This window comes from Anser brachyrhynchus, assembly GCF_964034855.1.
Source record: "Anser brachyrhynchus genome assembly, chromosome: 7".
In the NCBI taxonomy this organism is placed as follows: domain Eukaryota; kingdom Metazoa; phylum Chordata; class Aves; order Anseriformes; family Anatidae; genus Anser; species Anser brachyrhynchus.
Genome location: NC_137701.1, coordinates 37,389,370 through 37,409,408, shown reverse-complemented (window position 1 = coordinate 37,409,408; position 20,039 = coordinate 37,389,370). Strand labels below are relative to the sequence as shown.

General features: G+C 40.9%; 1 protein-coding gene across 4 annotated transcripts in view; it reads right to left on the bottom strand.

The window, feature by feature from the left end:
- Nucleotides 1-18,811, bottom strand: part of ARHGAP15 (Rho GTPase activating protein 15) — a 331,850-nt gene extending 313,039 nt beyond the window's left edge. The window contains exons 1-3 of one of the 4 annotated variants that reach the window (XM_080599841.1): nucleotides 18,616-18,811; nucleotides 18,115-18,174; nucleotides 340-516 (exon numbers count right to left, since the gene is read on the bottom strand). In XM_080599841.1, the coding sequence (XP_080455967.1) occupies nucleotides 340-501 (162 nt within the window). In that variant the 5' untranslated portion in view covers nucleotides 502-516; nucleotides 18,115-18,174; nucleotides 18,616-18,811. Of the gene's footprint in view, nucleotides 1-339; nucleotides 517-9,761; nucleotides 12,599-18,114; nucleotides 18,266-18,615 lie in introns of those variants that run through there. The other 3 variants (XM_080599840.1, XM_080599843.1, XM_080599842.1) reach the window with 3 other exon arrangements.
- Between the last annotated feature and the right edge of the window lie 1,228 nt (nucleotides 18,812-20,039).

Below are 20,039 nucleotides of genomic sequence, written 5' to 3'. Positions count from 1 at the left end.
TTTACAGAGTTGTAATTTCAGTTTCTTTTTCTTTTGTCTGGTTTCAGTGTTTGTCTTTTTAGATGCCATGGCGTAATGTAAGTACTATTCTCAACAGCAGCTGTATTTAAATACTGTAACACTTGAGAGTTGAAATGCTATGATCCTGGCCATGAAAGCCAAATTCTGTCTTTCGGCAAAGGAAAATTGTTATTCCAATGCCTAGCCATACTCTTAAAAATATATTAGTGTCAATAAATCCCTCCTTGCAAAGGATTATCAAAAGCGTGGTTAAGATACCAGCTCCTACCTTCTGTAGGTTTTAAAAAATTGGTAAGACTTGTGAAATATTTTACTTACAGGCTCAGGAACTTTCACATTCTCGGACAGAATCATAGATTTGCTTTGGCTCAGTCTGTCGTGGTGACTGTTGGCATTTTTGATCCTCATTTGAACAGCTCCCGTACTATGGGAAGGACTTGGCTTTTCAGAAGCCATATCTGAAGTTGTAGACCTTTCCATGGCTACAGGATTGACCTGAAGAACATAAAAGAAGAGTATTAATCTAAGGACCCTTCATAAAAAAAGAAAAAAACAAAAAAAAAATTGTATCTGCGCAGTTTATACATCACTGTAATCTGGAGAAGTTGAGCAATCTTGCCAGCAAGTTATTGATCATCTTTGAACACCAGGATAACTATGAGCTGTGTCAGTCGGTAGTTTTATTATTGTCCTTATCACTCACCCATCCAACTGTCTTGGAAGAGTTAGTTTATGTAAAAGATTATCCTTATCTCAAAAGCCATTCTCCTCTATGGTGTAATCTCCCTGCAAGCCTCTGTCATGTCCAGCTGGCAGCCACTACACTTTGTCTTTGGCCCTGCTCACACCACACATTTTAAATCTTTCAAAGGAAAATGACATGCTTTGAAGCCAATTAACATATCTTACCTCCACAGTTCAATACATGCATGTTACAAGTGCATTAAAGGACCACACTATCACCCTGCTATCATCCTAGAGTCAAACTAAGATCTAAAAACAAAAAAAACAAAAACAAAACAAAAAAAAACCAATTTAACAAGTTTACTAACAGCATGGATGAGATTTCTGTTTCTGTGATCATAAAATTGGAAATGAAGAAATAACTGAACACGTAAGCTGTCATGCCCTTGGAGGGACCAGAGGGAACTGTACAGAATGATCACCTTCTCTAGCTGTGATGCTTTTCAGTCTCCTGTCTCAGCATTGTTGCAACACAACAAAGTGTGCTTTAGCTGTTCAAATTGCCCCCAAAATTTCCATTGACAAAAGTTGCTTTATATTTCCTGTACAAAACATCAGCACAGAGTCCAACTCTCACTCTATTTTCTCCCCCTAGTTCAACCTGATACTACTATATGCAAACTGGGGATTAAGTAATACAGTAGGAGGTCTCAAAACACCTTGCTGTTTATATTTCTAAGTAAACAAAACAGAGATTAGTATGGACTAGATACTACATAAGCAGGAAATGCCAGTTTCCCTACTATGGATCCATGGAAATGGAAATCCACTTAAGTAAACAGTTGAAAATCAGCATTTTCCAAATGCATTGGAAAAGCTTGATTTTTTTCAATCAAAATCTCCCCAGCCTCTGAAGATAAAAGTCCCTGATATCAAGAAAGTCTATCTCTATGAAGGCTTCAGAGCAAAGGAAGATACGGTACCAGTGGAAGAAGATGGGAGAGGGAGATGAGGAGTGCTACTGCATGTCTCTGGGCAGGACCACAGGGCGTTGTGTTGGTGCTCTCATAGCATTACATGGCTCGCATAGCATGGCCCTGATAAATCAATTCCTTCTAGAAAACACCCTTCAGCTATAGATATGGAAGACAATAATGAGAGGTCACAGAATCAAAGAATGGCTGAGGTTGGAAGGGACCTATGGAGGTCATATTGTCCAACCCCAGGTATGCCCAGGAGCATGTCCAGATGGCTTTTGAGTATCTCCAAGGGGATTTAAACTCATACAAGTTGAAGGTATGGAAATAGGAGGAAATACAGCTCTCTTGAAGAGAGAAACAAGAAGATAGTACTTCAATATTAGGCATTACCCAAGGTATTGTGCCATGATAGGAACACTAACTTCAATGCAAACAGCTGTAAAGCTGATGCTCTTTGACCATTTCCTGCATTGAATTAATTGCTCGAGAATCTCTACAGAAGTAGAACTACAGAAAGAGAGGAGAAAAATATAGCTAAGGAGTTACCTGCCACTCAGGAGTATTCAGTTCTATTTCCGCTGCAGAGCTGATACATGATACTGGGGCAAAGTCTTTATGTGGACCTTTGGGAAGTGGCACGGGGTGTTCTTCCTCTCTGAGACACTTCTCAGCACCCTTCAGAGCAGTCACCACTCAAAGCCATGTCGCAGAGATGCTCTGCCATTTTGGCAGTAAGATCTGCAGCAGTGCTAGGCAGGAAATGATTTTTCCTTCCTTCTAAACTTGGAGAGTCAAACCATTTTGTATTTCATGTTGGTATCAAACCAAAATCACTTCTCAACAGATTTTCAGTAGGCTCCAGGCTGGAGAGCTGATCAGACTCGAGAGACGAGAGCAACACTGGCTTTGTCACTGATCCAATGTTTGGCTGGAGCACATCTCTCAGACTTTCTTCTGAAATCTCCCACCTGTAAAACTCTGACATATCTCTTCTTGGGAGCATTATGAGTAGTAATTAGGTATTCTCTGTCTGGGGTTGTCAGTACATGATGTGCTATAAAAAAGTTTAATACTGTGACAAACTCATGCCCTGGATCTCAAGTAGGAGCACAGTCAGTAAACTGCAAGTCTGCAAAGACTTCTGAAAATTTTGATTTTAATCTTATTGAACTTCAGTACATTTTCCCTGAAATTGGGACTAAGTCATATACATCAGAGTATTACAATGGGACTTTCTGCAGCACTTAATTTACAGGAAACAACATAACAAAACAAACCCTCAGCATTTCCTTTGTCAGATTTTGTTTGTCTTCGTCTAGAGCGTGGTGAGATCATGCAGATCTTAAAGACACAAGTTACAAAAGCTGCTCCCTTAGGATTTCCAGGTAGAAATCCTTTGCTGCCCAGACTCCTGACAGCGTTATCGGCTCTGCATGCCAGTAGATGGCACCCTCAATATGAGCTCCACAAACGCAACGGCGTTGCATTTGCTCCTGCAAGAATTTGGTAGTAATTACAAGCCACTATTTTTTTTTTTTTTTTTAAAGCTCTAAAAAATAACGGAAGAGAAGACGGTCGGGAAATGGATAAAATTTTAACAGAAAGCAGAGCAAAGATCCTATCTGATGCTTTTACGATCTGGTGCTTCCAAACTGTTATTAGCAGCATCAGGGCCAAGTTCAGGCTGGTTCTGCAGGGGAATTTGTTTCACTTACTTTGGAAGGCAGAGCTGCCAAGCCCTGTGCAACTGCTTGTGAGACACTCCACGTTCATTATATAATTAGCTAATTTGCCTTTTGGCAAATAGTTAGCATCTGGATATAAATTTTAGTTTTGAAACCTCCTACGGTTGATTTGTTGGATAAAGGCATTAAACCAAGACAGACTTTTTTTTTTTTTTCATTTTGTTTATATTGGTTTCTGGAGCAAAAGGGCAGCATAATTTTATGGCATTCACTTACGAGAAAAGGGACAGGGAACATACTGAAAACCCCTCTTGGATGTATATCTTTTGGGACACTGTGGAACAGATGCAGCACAGAAAAGGGTGGGAAAAAAGTCAGGTAAAGGTTCAGGTGCAAGAAAAGGCACTAACATGAGGTTGGATGGATGATACAGGAGGGGAAAACTGAATCTGAGAATGGGGAAAAAAAATCGCGTTGGATGTGAGAAAGGAGAACTTTAATTTCTCAAGAGTGTGTAGATCAGATTACTTAGAAACAAGGAGCACCGCAGAGCTGAAAGGACAAAATCATGTTTCTGGCTGGGAGAGCAAAACCAATTCAGTCTTGCACAAAGCACCACTTTTGGAGATTGCCTCAGGAGTTCAACAGCCCTCAGTGGGGGAAGAAAGGGATTGTACTGTCAATGAAATTAGCAGCCTCAGTAGGTCAGCACTTGCAGTTGCTTTTCCCATGAAATGGTCCTCTTGTTTGGGGTGCTTGGAAGTAAATAGCACAGCATCCCCATGGTGAATTAGGCTAAACTGAAGCCAGAGCTCAGATAACAACTAAAGGTGTCAAATGGGCAAGTGACATTTTACATATCTGGAAGATGAGTGGATAAGATTCTAAAACCCCAACTTCTAAAAGTACAGCTGACTTTCAAAGGTGGTGTGGGAGCAATGAGTACTGCAGAGTTGAAAAATCGAAAGGTTACTGTGCATGCAAATCTGTGCACACTGTAAAGCCATCCCATTTCTGAGAATCAGGCTCGGGTTGAAAGAGTAACACAGCAAATTGCAGAGATCACATGTCAGGCTTCCTCACAAAATGCTGGGTCTTGGCAAAACCATTAAAAAAAAAAACATTTTCCATAACATTTCTTTTAAAAGCAGTGTTTTCACAAAATCCTGTTTGATAACAGCCAAAATACTTCAATTATTTTAAATTTTCTTTTGATTGGGAAAAATTGTTTTGTCTCTATTATCTATATAATCATCATTTCTGAGATGATAAAGGAAACAAAGTAACATCATTTCCAATGCAAAAAAAAAAAATGTCCTTCATGTTTCTAGTTTTTAGCTTTTTGCAAAAAAAAATGTAGAAATTGAATAGTTCATCTCATTGCCATTTTTGTCTTTAGTAGCCTGAATATGGTTTCTGTCTCACAGTGATGACCAGTAAGCATTCCCTTCCTACAGCAGATCATGGAGCTAGAGGAAGTTTCATGTTGCTGGTATCAGGTTTTTAATCCATGCTGGCATGTTGCTGTGTCCACAAATGGAGCATATAGTGAGCAGACTGACTAGTGTTACCGAAGAACTTTATTTAATGAGTTTTGGTACAGTATTGGTAAAATTAGTACACAGTCGCTTTTTCTGCAATGCAGAGCTAGTTTTCAAGAAACAAGAAGGTAGCAGTATTTCTAAATTTTGACTTGAGCTATGCCTACATTTCCTACAGCTATGTATAATGAAAGACAGCGTGCAAATGTTAATTCATTAGCATTTTGTACCAAGTACTTCTAGCAAGTACTATTGTCCAAGAAATGAAAAAATATATATATTCATGATTAATAGAATTTGTTGCATTTGTTTTTCGACATTAAGAGATAAAAATGTTGTATGTAATTTTCAATATTCATCAAAATCAACTTTTAAATTCTTCCAACATCGCTCATTATATTTACACGACCATCAAGTCAGAAACATAATGAACATGAAAGGGTTCAACATAACGTGAAAACACTGCAAAATTAAAATTCATGTGGTTGCATTCGCTAATTCCATTCTTCTGCTGAAGAGCAACATCATACATGAAGAGCATCCATCAAAACCTATCACAATAATGTTCCAGAAAAATAAAAATCAGCACTAGGTTCACCATTACACTAAAACCTACAAGCCTGAAAAACAACAACAACAACAACAAAAAAAAACATAAAAATGGAAGAGGAAGTAAGCGTTAACAAATGCAAAAACAAGCTCATGCCACATACGGTGAGTCAGAGCATTCTTGCAAAGGAGAAAACATATTGCTGTGTCTGTGAAAGAACTGTTTAAAATCAACACACCTACGTAAATATTTCTGCTGTTGGATTTTGCTCTTAGCCTTCTCCACGCTGTTCATTATCTCTGCTGAAGTACAGCTCAGGGGCAGAAAGTGCTTAACACACAACTGATGGAAATGAAGGGGGACAGATGAAACAACTACAGGTAAAGAGAGGGGACAACAAGTAAACTGTCACATAGCTTTTCACATTATTCTTATTCCCACTGTGCTCTGTCTTTATTTATTATTTTTTTCCAATGCTGCTCTCACAGCTAACGTGTCACACATCTGCACCCAGGGCACAAACAGCAGAGGCTGCTGAGAAATACCGTGTCCTGGGCTGGCGCCCAGGAGAGTCCTGAAGCCAGATTATCCGAGGACTAGAAAATTAGAAAAATCCATTGTAGTGAAAATGCAAAGCAGATGTAACGTTCCTATGCCTTTTCCATTTCAGAAAGATGTCATCCAGCCTGGAATAATTTGTACTTAGGAAGTAGCATTAATTTCAACCATTAGTCATCTCCAGTAAGAGTAGGAGATCAGGAATGACACTGCTTCACCACTGCCTGGGCTTTATTCCTGATTTAGCCCTTTGTATCAGATAAAGCAGAATTTCCTGCAGAGTTCAATCTGCAATAAAATGTTAAATGTCTTAAACTCAACAGCACAGTTTCACTTATCATTTAAACTTGCAACGTCATCAACAAACTTTGGTGAGTTTGTTATTATGCCCTACTTCCAACACAAGCCATGCCCATTAACATTAATGATCATTATCCCTTTTATATCAATATTTATTATACAGCCTTTTAATTTTTTACCTCTTGCAGCCATGTTAGACTTTCAGGGATGTCTCAGAACAGACTACTCACTGAGCAAGGATCACAGAGGTCATCTCACCTCATGTTTCTAAAAGCTGGCTTTGTAGTCACTCTTTTCTAGTCCAGCATCGAAGGACTTTCTATGAATAAAAGCAAAAATGGCCCACAGTTCTTCAGACAGCTAGAATTCATATGTACAGTTGTCCATGATTCTCGTGTGTCAAAGGGAAGAGTAGAAAACCCTTTCTGTTTTGTTTGTAGCAGTATCTCACTGCCCAACATTTCACAGAATCACGGAAGGGCTGAGGTTGGAAGGCATCTCTGGAGACCACCTAGTCCAAACCCCCTGCTCAAGCTGGGCCCCCTGGAGCACATCACTCAGGGTCGTACCCAGATGGTTTTTGAATATCTCCGGGGAAGGAGGCTCCATAACGTCTCCGGGCAATCACTCCCTCTTCCAGTGCTCAGTCACACCATAATTTGTCTGCTACCATGTGGGGAATACGCAATTCAGCACACTAATCACAATTTATGTATGCTCTGAGGTATATAAACTAGTCTCTATGAAGGATGCACCTAAAGGCAAAGATCTTGGCACAACTTGGCCAAAATCATAGCAGACTTCCTAAGCCATAGTGTAATACAAGAAAAGTGTTTTCAAGTATTGTTGTTAAATAATTCTTAGGTTAAAGAATCTTTTACCAATGAGATTTTAACTTGATCCTTGATATGATGTCTATATCAACCTTATTTAGTCTCATACAAGGAGAGTGTTATTCATAAAAATAACACTTGGTTAACTGCTACATAAATCTTGTGACTGCAATCTTACGTATCCGTTTAATATCTAATAGGAACAAACTGTGTTATCATCTAAAATAATTTCATCCAAGTTTGTACATGGAGTACATGATTTGGACCTCTGGTTCATGGTGAGCCCACTGAAGTTAATGGGCTTACAGCAACACAAAAGTAGCACTAAGCACACCCAAGGAGAAAAGCCAAAGCATTTGTTGCATTATGGAGCCAGGTGGGGAAATATGCTTTATAATGGACTGTAAGGGGGAAGCACAGAGACTTTCACCACTGTACAGCAGTAATGTTACTTAATCTGGGGTACAAGAACATACTGTATGTTTATGCTGATGACCGAGTTTCTAAGAAATAAAATGTTAAGACGCAATTGCTTCGTTTCTCATGCCCGATAGTTACTGTACATCTTAGGTATACGTGATTCTCCACTTACAGTGTGTCACAGACCCACAGGGGTGCGGAGCCTACGCTGCACAATAACCTACAGACAGTTACAGTTGGATGCTTCAGTGATTTCCTGCCTATTGACCGCAGCACTAAAAATATGAGGAGTGGCTTAGTGCTATGAAGCTTGACTGTAGTTTATTCTATTTTTTTCCACTAGTAATAACACTGTACACAATAATAAAATAAAAGGATAAAATAATAATGGAAGGCTTATACTGAGTCCCACTTTCTGGCAGATGGCAGCAAAACATCCTAACCAAATATACAGTTTCAGTGGAAATATTAATCTTTACAAACTGTTGCTCAATTCCTCTCAAGGATAGGATGAAGAGAGTTGTGAAGACAGAAAATATGAACAGATGTGCTAGACTGGCACTCAAACAAGAATTAAGCAGAGAGCTAAAGGTCTTCCTCTGTGTCATTCTGAAAACTTATACAAGATGATAGCTTAAAGCCTCTAGGTTTCTTCCATGTTATACATAGGCCCTTAAAAACAGCAGGATCAGTTGACAAATAAAAATAGAGATCTGAATAAGCTACTTGTACCCTACAGGCCAGAGAATTGGTATCTCTGGAAACGTTTTCCTATTTGCATAGAAAATGGCTTGAAAATTAGAAAAGAAAGAGAATGGGAGACAGTCTTCCAAAGTCGCACAGATACAATGACAAACTCTTCACAACCATGTTTAATTAATACAGATTCATCTCTAGTCCTGTAATCCTCTATGACCCGCTAACTACTGGACTGCAGAAACAAAAACTTGCTAGCAAATATCATTCAGATATTACTGGAAACAACAACACATGCAACGGGGTAAAAGAGCTTCTTCAAGTCAGCATGTGACTGCATATGGTCATGTCTCTTGCATCACTTGGTTTCTTAATTACATTGCATGTGAAGGTCTCAGGAAAGGTAACAGTTGTTTTGAAAGTTCATCTATCCCAGTATATCATATGGGATAGCATAATGGAGTCTATTTTCACCATTCCTGTGTCAATTTAATATCTCACTTTCAAGTAGAACTTGAAGCTAAAAGTATCCCTTGTGTGCAGTTTGGCCTGCATATGTTCTGGGAACAGTCGTCCATAGTAGAAATTCAGTTGAATATGTAAAAGAACATGCCTGGGAAAAAAAAAAAAAAAAAAAGCTACTTCTAGGTCTTCCTGCTGGCAAAGCATTTCATTTCTTTCTGGAGAGCATCTGATCCACGACACCTGCCTCCATTTTCCATGCTGTACAAGCTAGACAATGCTTCAAATGGTGAATACTGGTCATATGTACATGGTATTTAATATATATATATATTGTTTGATATGTAGCACTTCTAATGCATCCTATGATATTGAATAGAAGAATGAGTGCAGTTCAGTCATTAGAACAATGACAGCAAGAAGTTCCCGGCATCATAAAAAATCACAACAATTTAATTGATTTAACACCAAATAATATCTCAGAAGTACTAGGAAAGCCCAGAGGAGTACAACTTGGTTAGTTCTGACCTTCTTCAGGTGAGAAAAAGATCATTTCCTCCCACCTCCATCCTTTCTGCTATATATTTATATACTGCAAATAAGTACAGCACAGAGCCATGGCTTCCCAACCACCATGCAAAAGACTGACTACCTACAAACTCACTTCACACCTGAATATGACACTTACCACACGGCAACTTTTTAGTTTAAAGTAGTCTAATTCTGAATAGAAAAAAAATCCAATGTTTTCTCTAGGAAGATCACATAAGAATCACAAATTTTCTCCGGTGCTTGAAAGAAATCTGTTCCTATAGCCTAAATGTTCAGAAAAGTGTTGTTACTTTTAATGTTGCCAGATCTGAAGTGATGAGATACTATGGGAAAGGTTATTCTTGCAGTATTTACAGATACAAGCAGAAGCAGAAGTGACAGAAATTTCAAAGTAAGACTGCTTGAAATACTTCCAGCTCAATTTTGCAGAACTTCTCCCCACAGAGATTCAGATATTCATCCAAACTTTCCATGCTTACCTGAAGTCGACATGTGGTGATGGTAATTTTGGAACAGCCCAAACTCTCCAGAGAAGTGGAAGAGTTAGCACCACAAGACAAACTGAGGTATTAGAAAAAAATATTTTTAAAACGCCTGAAAGCCTGCTGTGAATAGCCAAAGAAACAAACTTCCTATAAGTTCACAGCTCTGCCAACAGAAATTTCACTTTCAATTTGACGGCGGCTATATAAACAAGCTATCACAAGGACAGCTCGGGCAGGACCTTACAGCACATTTGTGACCTGAGTCACGTTAACATCCATGTTTGTGGCTCCATATCGGACAGGGCTTGTTGGTCCACAGTGGGGGAAGCACCTCATGTTCACCAGGGAGTAAGACTGCGTGCAGTTTGTCACACTTTAAAGTATTTGGGTGCTACCAAACACTTGGAGCAGTTGTAAGTCATGCCTCAGTTTGCTGCCCGGTCCGTAAGTTCCTGCAGCTGCAGCATCACCTTCACTAGACAAAAAGGTCCCCTTGAGCTCTGGTAAGCCCTCAGCAAAGTGGTGACAGTTGTTTCCAGCTCCACCCCTCTTGCTGAGGGGCATCCTAAAGAATCCCTCAACTTAATACTTTTAATGAACACTTGCCCCACCTTAATCCATTCTGCAGTTCCATATACCCATCACTCTGCAAAAGACTAGTCTGTCAAACAGACATGCTGAGATTATTGGATAGGACAGGCTTTAAAGCTTCTCAGACAATTTTAAAAGTAAACTTAAAAAAGTAACTTCTTTCTAGCACAGCCTATCTCAGTAGAGTCTAAAACAAGAGGCCTTTCCCTTATTCGGACAGTAAGATCCCTTCCCTCCCACTCCCTGCTATCATATTCAATCCCTCGTGCTGAGCACATGAAAGTGCCTCCTACCCTCCCTCCAGCTTTCTCCATACGTATCTGCAGCAGTTTTTGTGCTGTGATCCTACAGCTGCTCCCTTACTTCTTCTCACTGCTCCCACTTCCCATCTGAGGGGGGAAAAAAAAAGCTCCAGACACTTCTAATCTGTTCCCACACTCCATTTCCACTTTCCTTTACAGAGCTCCTGGTGCTGCTCTTGCAAGAGACGGCTCTGTGAAACAGCACAACCGGCACTTGCAGTTTTAGGAGAAAACTTTTAAGCTACAGCAGGAACTAGAAGGGGAAATTCTTTGTGGCTTGCGTTGAGAGAGCCCCTTTTCTGCATTTTGTGAGGCCCCTGCTTTGTTTTCTTCACCAGCCGCTTCTGACGTGCCCCAGACTGGAGCAGAAGGTATCAGGCGTGCCTGCCCCACCACGCTGCTCCCCTGCACTGCGTGGCACAGGCAGCGTAAGACAAAGAGGCTTGTTTGATGTGATAGTATCTCATATCACAATGTGTAGCTACTAAGATGTCTGCTTTCAGCAAAGGGGAAATACCGAGGGTGTCAAAATATCATTTGATTATGCAAGAAGTTTGAGCATAGGCTCCGTTAAATGCACCTAAAATTATTATTGCAAACTTTGTTTGTTTTGTGTAGGACCAAGCATCAAAACGTTATTTCACAAAAGTGATTCAAGACGATGCCAGATACCTTGTGTGCCTGCTCCCTGCAGGATGGGGGCTAGAGCCCACCTGCACCTCTGGTTGCACCCCAGATGTGCCGCACTCGGTAGGAGCAGCCAGTCTGCAGCACTGACAGCAGGAGTGCAACTGTGCCAGATCTGGCGTGCAAACCCCAACAGTCATAGTGAGAAGAATGGCAGCCATTCACCTGCCCCCTACATTGTTAAGAGCAGAAATTAAAAAGCCATGTATTTAAATAGCAAAATTGAGTAGTGATATAAACGGAGTTGATGGCCCTGCATTTAATTTGCATGTTCCAACTGATGGTTTTCAAAGTGCTGTTCATTTTAAAATGGGTGGGTGTTTGAAAACTACTTTTTTTTTTTTTTTCTTTTTTAATAATAGATTGACTTCAGTTGAAAGGGACCTTAAAGCCCATCCAGTTCCAACTCCCTGCCATAGGCAGGGACACCTCCTACCAGACCAGGTTGCCCAAAGCCCCATCCAGCCTGGCCTTGAACAATTCCAGGGATAGGGCAGCCACAGCTTCTCTGGGCAGCCTGTTTCAGGGCCTCACCGCCCTCACAGTAAATAATTTTGTCCTTATATCTAATCTATATCTATCCTCATTTAGTTTAAAACCATTACCCCTTGCCCTATCACTACACTCCCAGATAAACAGTCTCTCCCCAAGTCTCTTTCCTTCCGTAGTGCATAATGTGGTGTCTGAAGGCCATTTTCCTCATGAGAGATGAATACACCTTGGCCGTAGCAGCAGTGGCTGTGCAGGACCAGGGCGGCATGTCGCACTCCTCCACGCACTGCACAAACTATCTGCACACCTGAGGTCAGGTGGAGACCCCCTAGGTCAGCACCACAGCAAGGCTCTTCTCACCATCCTTTGTAGGATACCATTGGTTTGGTTTCTTTTGAGGCACAGTAAATAGCTGTCGCTTATAGGGTAACTTGCAGAGCTAATAGAGCTCATGTTTCTTACTGGTTGAATTTATGTGCAAAGCGAGCCCTTGCAGTCCTACATAGCCGAGTTAAAATGTCTATATCATACATCAGCTTAACTCCCTAAACATCTGTATCTTGATGCAAGAAACAAGTCTGGTAAGAAATCTCTGCATTGAACATTTTTCATTCTGATAATTTATACATTTTTTTTTGCTCCACATCTAAATAGATTCCCTTTCTTCACTCTCTTGCTTTCTTGAAAAGATATGACAGAAAGCTCCAAACTTTAGATGAAAAGTAAAACTAGAAAAGAAGTTTTATAATTCAAGTCTCTGAAACTCTCAGGTCTATGCAACTATGCACTACTCAATCCATAGCCAGTGCTAAATTCTCCAAGGGAAATTCAAGCATGAATTGAAGGGACCAGTTTCTCTAAGCCTGTGCTGACTGGGGACACTCCTTGTCTCCTTTACCAAGGGCAATTGTCGAGGAGGAGCTGAGATACTTTTACTTGGGCTGGTTCCACTTTTTTTGACACTCCAAAAAAAAGAGTGAATGGATTAGTGCCATGTCCTAGCCCCAAAATCATCACACTAATTTGATTAATGATTACTAATTATTATTTTTTTTCCCCTCTTAATAGCAGAACCAAGCATACAACATTCTGGTGATACTAGAGACCTTTCCAATTTGAGCCTCAGAACTGCTCAGCCCAAAGCAAAAAAGGCAGCACTTGTGAGAGCAGCTCAGCCAGTTGGAAAGTCTAATGTAACACACTCCTGGAAAAAGTTGATTCATCTGTAGCAAAGCCATTCACTAGAAATGCATTTTGATGGGGAGAACCCCAGCCTGGGAGGCTTCTGTCCTTGTTTGCTGTGGATGCCCACAGTGTTACCATCCGGCTGTTGGGCAGCACGTCTTGGGGTTTGGCTCCAGCCAGCTTCACCACATGGGCTGAGGATCCCCACATGGATGCCAACATTGGGTCCATCTCCCTCTGTGGATTGCCTGGTTCCTCCAAATCCACCATCCCAAGCAAACATCCAGCCAGCCAGGCAGCAGGTGCCTCCCAAGCCACAGCTCCAGAGGAGACACCAGAAATGCCGAGAGCATCCTGACATCCATCAGGCCATGACCCACCAACCATGAATGTTACTGTTGGAGCCAGAAGTCCAGCACTTCAATGTCTTCACAGACTTTCTGTGTCATTTCCCTCCTTGCCCACAAAAGAAGAAATTTTAACATCCTGAGCAGCAAACAAGTACAGGCTCTAAGCACTATGCCAGGTCTAGGAGGAGCTTCAGTATCTGGTTCAGATAGGTACCTTGATATCTGATTCAGCACCAAATACAGTGGTAGCTTTGCTCAGGGTGGGGCAGGAAAAGAAGAAACAAAAAGCAAATATGTAGTTAAAGCACAGCTCCTCAGCTCTCAGCCTTATTTACTTCTTGTTTTTCTTCTTTCTGTTCTTCCCCTCCCCTCTTATTACATTGCAGATGTGCTGAAAGTCTGGCACATGTCTTGGAGAAGGAATCAGAAGTCACTTGAAGGTCATTTGTTCAAGGATTGTGCCTGTTTAGTGTATCGGGCACAGGCTTTGGAAGAAATATTTATGAAAAACCACAGCACAAACCCACAATACCCAGCTTAACTACAAGTGAATGATTTAATACTTGTCAATCTGGAATGGCAGGAAGTGCTATATTGTGTCTTAAACCGCTGTTGGCCACTATCTATGGCAATGTCAAACTTGCTTATTTAATTTATTGAAGAAATTATTCGGTAGGGAACCATGCACTATCTGAATTAGTATTTTACTCCATGACTTGCACATACCCCCAGAAGTTTAGAAGCTAATTTGGAGAATTCCAATATTTGTTAAGTAACCTTTCAATACATTTCTGCTTAATTCCCAAAGCAGTTCTTTCTCATGCTGAGTAAGGTGAACATAAATACAGAAAAATGAACAGAAAAAGGCCAAAATTTTCTAGCATGCATGAATCTTGGGTTTATAGTTTCTGGCAAACAGGACTCACTTTTATACGTGCCAAGCATCAGCACTTCCAGGTGATTTCAGCATGAGGCAAGTAATGCACTGAAAATCTGTTCCAGCGTGACCTGACTGCTTCTGCAGACTGAGCTGTAGCAGGGGTTACTGCTGTCAGTTTGCAAAAGCTAAATACCCGTGCCCAGAAAATTAATGCCTGCTTTTCCCATTCAGATTCCTTTCATAAAAAAAAAAAAAAAAAACAACATGCAATAACATTTTCTCTGCTCCTATTTCAGCCAGCCTGGAAGTTGTCACCTGACTGTCCTTCAATTTGTAATAAAGTCCACAGACTCCACAAAAATGGTCTCACTCTAGAAATGAAAATAGACGTGTACTGAGGAAATACCAGTGCAAATGAGAAGCTAGCTGTGTTTGTTTTGTAGTGAGGCTTCAAAACATCCTTTTTATAGTATTTCTCAAGGCAGGGAAGCTAACCAAAGATATAACAAGTGCATGAATGCACAGCCTTAACATTCAGAACAGCCAAAGAGCCAACACTTCTGTCTTTCAAATGCTGATAAAGAAGTTATCAGTGAAACTAAGATTCATCGAGACCACGATAGAAGCAGACCAGCTTTGTGAGACGGTTCCAGAAGCAGATAACATCAGTGTGTCCTCACCTAGACCAAGGTCACACATTTCCAAAAACACACCTAGCAGGGGATTGTGCTGTTGTGAATGAGCTGAAGGAAATGGAGGCTGTCAGCCTGCTCGGAGACAAAGTCAACAGTACAGAAATTAGTTTCATTGTGACAGAAGCTGCTGAAAACCACCACAGGATGGAAAAAGGGCATAGTTTTATACAGGGTGTGCAATCGGGCACAGAAGACTTCAGTTGTGCTATGAATGGCACTTGAATTATCATGGAAGATACACAGTCAAAGGCCAAAATTGTACCCCATCTCACTACTTCAGGACTAATACTGTTAGCAAATGAAACCGTGAAAGCTATCGAAGCACCTTCGTATAGATGGCATTCCCCAGTGCCAGCTTCTGTCTTTGTAGCCCTGAGAACCTGTTTTGATGCATCCATGTAGAAGTCTTAAGTAGGAGAGGAGGGAAACACACAGGAACTAGCTCCAGTGATGCTTTCTTTTGTCTTTAAAAGAGCTCAGCCCAATTAGACACACAGGATTAGGGAAAATCAGTACAATTGCTGTGTTCCAGGTCTCTGGATAATAACACACCTAACAGAGAGACTTCCCCAACATCGAGGGACAGTCTTTAGGAGTATGCAGGCTTTAACAACTCATACAATAGTTAGCAACTCAAACTGATTGAGCTGACACAGCACAGCAGTATCTCCAAAAAAAGACAAACTGACTAGTATCAGAATTACACGTTGTGGTCTTCAAAGAATTTGGAAGACACTGCATATAACTTCACTGAGCCCCACGTGGCTCAGTAGAAACAGGCCAGGAGAAAAGAGCAGCTCCCACTGCTAAAAGTCTGCGGGGCTCCATAGCACAGAAATGAGCTGAAGGCTCTGGGCAGCACAGCAAAAGCCATCCTCTGCATGAGGCATTGCTGATCACGATGGACCTGAAGCTTTAGAGCTGGGCCTGAAGCTCGTCTCATTAATATCTGTCACTGCAAAGTAGTAAATTCATGGACCAGAAATAGATAGAGAAATCCAAATCAGAGCTGTGTACAACGGCTTCAGTTAAGTTAGCCCCATGCCAGCGGTTGTGGTGTTATGCCACCCAAACATCCGGAGAAGAATCGAAAAGAGCCTCTGTCACCATTTTGGTTACTGGTTCCTGCCTCGCTCCAGGTGGGGAGGAACATGCTCGAGCCCATGGACTGAGACAGACCTCTCCTTTGCTGCCCTGGCAATCCCAGCCCACAGGACAGGATCTACTGAGGGGGACAGGAACCCACATTTGCTTGGAAGAAGATGAGCATCTCTTCTATCAATGCAAAAGGAAATTTATACAACAAATACTGCCACCAAAGGCAAAGGATTTTTTGTTTTGTTTTGTAATTCAATTGTAGTATACAGTAGAAGCTTTAAAATACAGAAAGTGGTTCAGCTATTCACTCTATTTGGAAAAGAAAATGAACAAATATATGTGACACGTGTAATTGGATTGAGAGGTAAAGTGAACAAGAGGTGCTGCTTTTAAATGCATTTCCTTTGGACACAAAGAGGTAAGTTGCAGGGATGGGAGAAAATATAGAAAAATAACTCTGCGAATTCAAATTACTTTACCAAATCACACAGCTCTGTGGAAAAATGCATTTCAAATGACTCTAAGACATTGCAGCAGTACAGACATAGCCCAGGAAGAGAATGTGTTCTTTTTATACAATTTCCCTGTCTGTGCTGCTTTGTGTATGAAGGCAGGACAGCTTTTTTTTTCTCCAAAAAAAGTACAGAAAATCTGAAATGTAGTCTTACAACACTGCTCTAAAATCTGTCTCCAATTAGTATGCACAATTTCAAAATGAGCTTCAAGCCATGTGTGATTTCTTTCAACTCTGACCCATATTTCCAAATGAAAAACAAGTTGCTTCTTATGATAAGGCTATCAGTTACAAGCATGAGTATATGTCACAAACTTTTCAGGAAAACAAATCTTTGTCTCTAATTCTGACTCTCCTTTGTGTGACCCATAATCAAAACGCGATATTGTGTTATTTGAACATCTTTGTGGGTTGTTATTTCCTTGTAAGACTGTAAAAGCCAGAAAGTAGTGTGCCCACAGACAGAAATGCAAAGCTACCTTTCTGATAAAAAGCTCTGAGTGAAATGTGCCTCAGGACACACAAGCATCTTTTGGCTAGCTTCAGAGCAGAGAACTAATTAGGCTCGATCTAAACAGCTTTATGCAGGAAACATGCTATCATGGCATTTCCACTGACCAGCTCCACGAGGAACATTGAGAGTCCCCACGGATAAACCAAGGACATTTGTTGTACACTGTTCTTTACACCTCCCCATGCCCTATTCTTACTAGCACTACTGATGAACAAAGTGGTACTACTGTGGTACAAAGCGTGTTGACAACAAGCAGGGCAAGAGATTCTATCAGTGTCTTCAGTCTCTAGCGATATCGAGTACCAACCAAATAGGTTGTATATTAGGAAAAGATTCTTCACCGAGAGGGTGGTAGGGCACTGGGACAGGCTCCCCAGGGCAGTGGTCTCAGCACCAAGCCTGCTGAAGTTCAAGAAGCATTTGGGCAATGCTCTCAGACACATGGTCTATTTTTTGGGTGGTCCTGTGTGGAGCCAGGAGTTGGACTCAATGATCCTTGTGGGTCCCTTCCAACTCGGGATATTCTACAATTCTAGATATCAGCCTTCACCACTCACCAATTCTTACAGTATCCACTGTTACTAATCACCTCCCTCGTGGTCACCAGCAAGGAAGCGAGTTAATCAAATACTGCTAAATTGCAGCCAGCAAAGGCAAATGCTGGGAAACATGGCCTAACTGGCTTTCCCAGCCAGCGCTGCTGGCCTTTTCCACTTTTGGGGACAACTACTTAGTAAAGGCAGGGACATGAGAAGTGATTAGTAGCTTGGGATGTTGCAGAGGATCAGATACAGTTGCCTCTTGCATAGGACATTACAGATTTTTTTAGATTCTGAATACTAATTTTGCCTTTAAAGCATCATTTCACATGTACCCTCCACATTATTATTATTTCCAAATTTTCAAACAATAGAAATAAAATAATTATGTAACACAACCTGTATTTAACACATACACAATACATATAGATAGAGTTATTCTAAAAATCATTAGCAACAAGTTTTCTGAATTGCAAAAAGATGAATTTAAGACTCCTTACCTACAGCCTCACAGAAGTCCTTGTCTCATCTCAAACTGTCATCAACCGGCAGCAGTTTAACTATTTCAAAAAACGGAAAACATCTAGGTCACATGTCTATAGACAGCATTCGGGTTAATCTCCCTCAGCTCATAAAGATAGAAAGAAAGCAGGAAAAAAAAGTAGAGTAAAACCACTTCCTGCAAGAGCAGTAGCTAAACCATTTCACCAGTGAGTAACTTACACCCAAGTCTAGGGCAAAACTCTTCTGGATTGGATACAAAGACAAATTTTAAAGAATGAAAATATCTCCGCTGTTGAATTTGCAACAAACAGGGAGAATTAGATTTTGCAGAAGGTAAACATGATGTTTAAAAGGAAATGCTAAAAGGAATTACAATTCTAAGCCTCAGGACAACTTCCCTTTTCTTACCTTCAATGAAACCCTTTGAGTACTGAAATAGCTTACAACAAATCTGCTTTGCTGATTTGAAACAAAGCTTAAGTAAACATGATGCTTACCGTACCGTTACTTTAGATTTCTAAAACAGTAAATGCTGGACAATCAGAGAGTTTGCTACTTTAAAAAAAAAAAAAAAAAAAAAAAGACTTGTACTATTGCCTCTCTTATTAACACTTCTGCTTCTTTGATTTTCTGTTTTAGCACTTCTTCATTAAGCAGCCTTTGGAGAAGCACAGCCACACACATCTGCTGCCCAGCAGCTCACAACATTGTGGTCCCTCCTTGTCAGGCAGGAGGAACCCAGAGGGAGGGACGTCACACAGCTCCTTGTCTTTGGCCCAGCAGAAAAACCCCTTCACGCCTTCACAAACGTCTTCCCCCACGACCTTTCAGCAGGCAACGATAGCATCTTTCTGATATTTCTAGCTCGACTTTCAGAACATGCATTCATCTTCCTGGAGGAGCTGGGGTTCCCTTGTGGGGCACGGTGGTTGTAGTGTGCACACAAGGACTGCTGTGGTGCTGGTCAGGATGCACAGCCTTCTGTTGGTACTTTGGCAGATTAGGGGGATTTTTTGGTTATTTCTCACAGTGAAACAAAGAACTGCCATACAGACTGAGAAAATCAAGTTCATCCTCAAGTTTAAGGACTCGTAATTGATAGGTAGTACCAGTGGAACTCCTCAAGAGCACATGCTCCACTAATGCAGATATCTAGCAACGAATTCAGTGGGGTCCTTGAAGAAGGATCCTGCAGAACATCCCAATATTTGGGGCAAGTTATCTGCCAGTTGGATTTGGGTAGAATATTATATTGCCAGCTTGGTGTCAGTGGGGAGAGAATAAGAAGGCAATCTGGATGGATCAGCAGTACAAGCTTCAGGGTGCAGTCCACAAATATCTATTTTCCTTTGAGTTTTACCATTCCCATCACCTCCTCCTCCTACAGGCTTCATCCAGCAGCCTTTGTCACCATCACTGTCCCCATTTTCTTCCCTGATGTCTCTGGTTCTTTGTCTCCTTCTTTCCACAAGGAAAACTGGGACAATGTCCCTCTTACTTGAGAATCAAAACAGAATTCTCCCACAATGCTCCCAGGTAACCAAGGACAACTACAAGTTGTCCACCCTCTATCAGCTCACTGGCAAATGTCCCATGTCAAGTTGACTCTTCTTAAATTGAAAGAAAACAGCTTAAAGTGAAGACCTAAGTGCTTTTCAACACTGAAGGAAGTCTTGTTGACACAAAGATTAGTGTTCAATTGAATTAAGAGAAAGAGCAGAGATGGTTAGTAAACAGAGCTAGGACTGAGGCTCAAGTGGAGCTAAGAAAGACCCAGAAAGGGAATATGAGAAATTTTACAATGATGCAAAGAAAAAAAAGGAAAAGAAAAAAAAAAAAAAGATTTGCAGGCAAGTAATTTCCTATTGCAGCAAGACAAGATGCAAGAGAGTTTGTGTAGCAAACACCTTTATCATTTCCT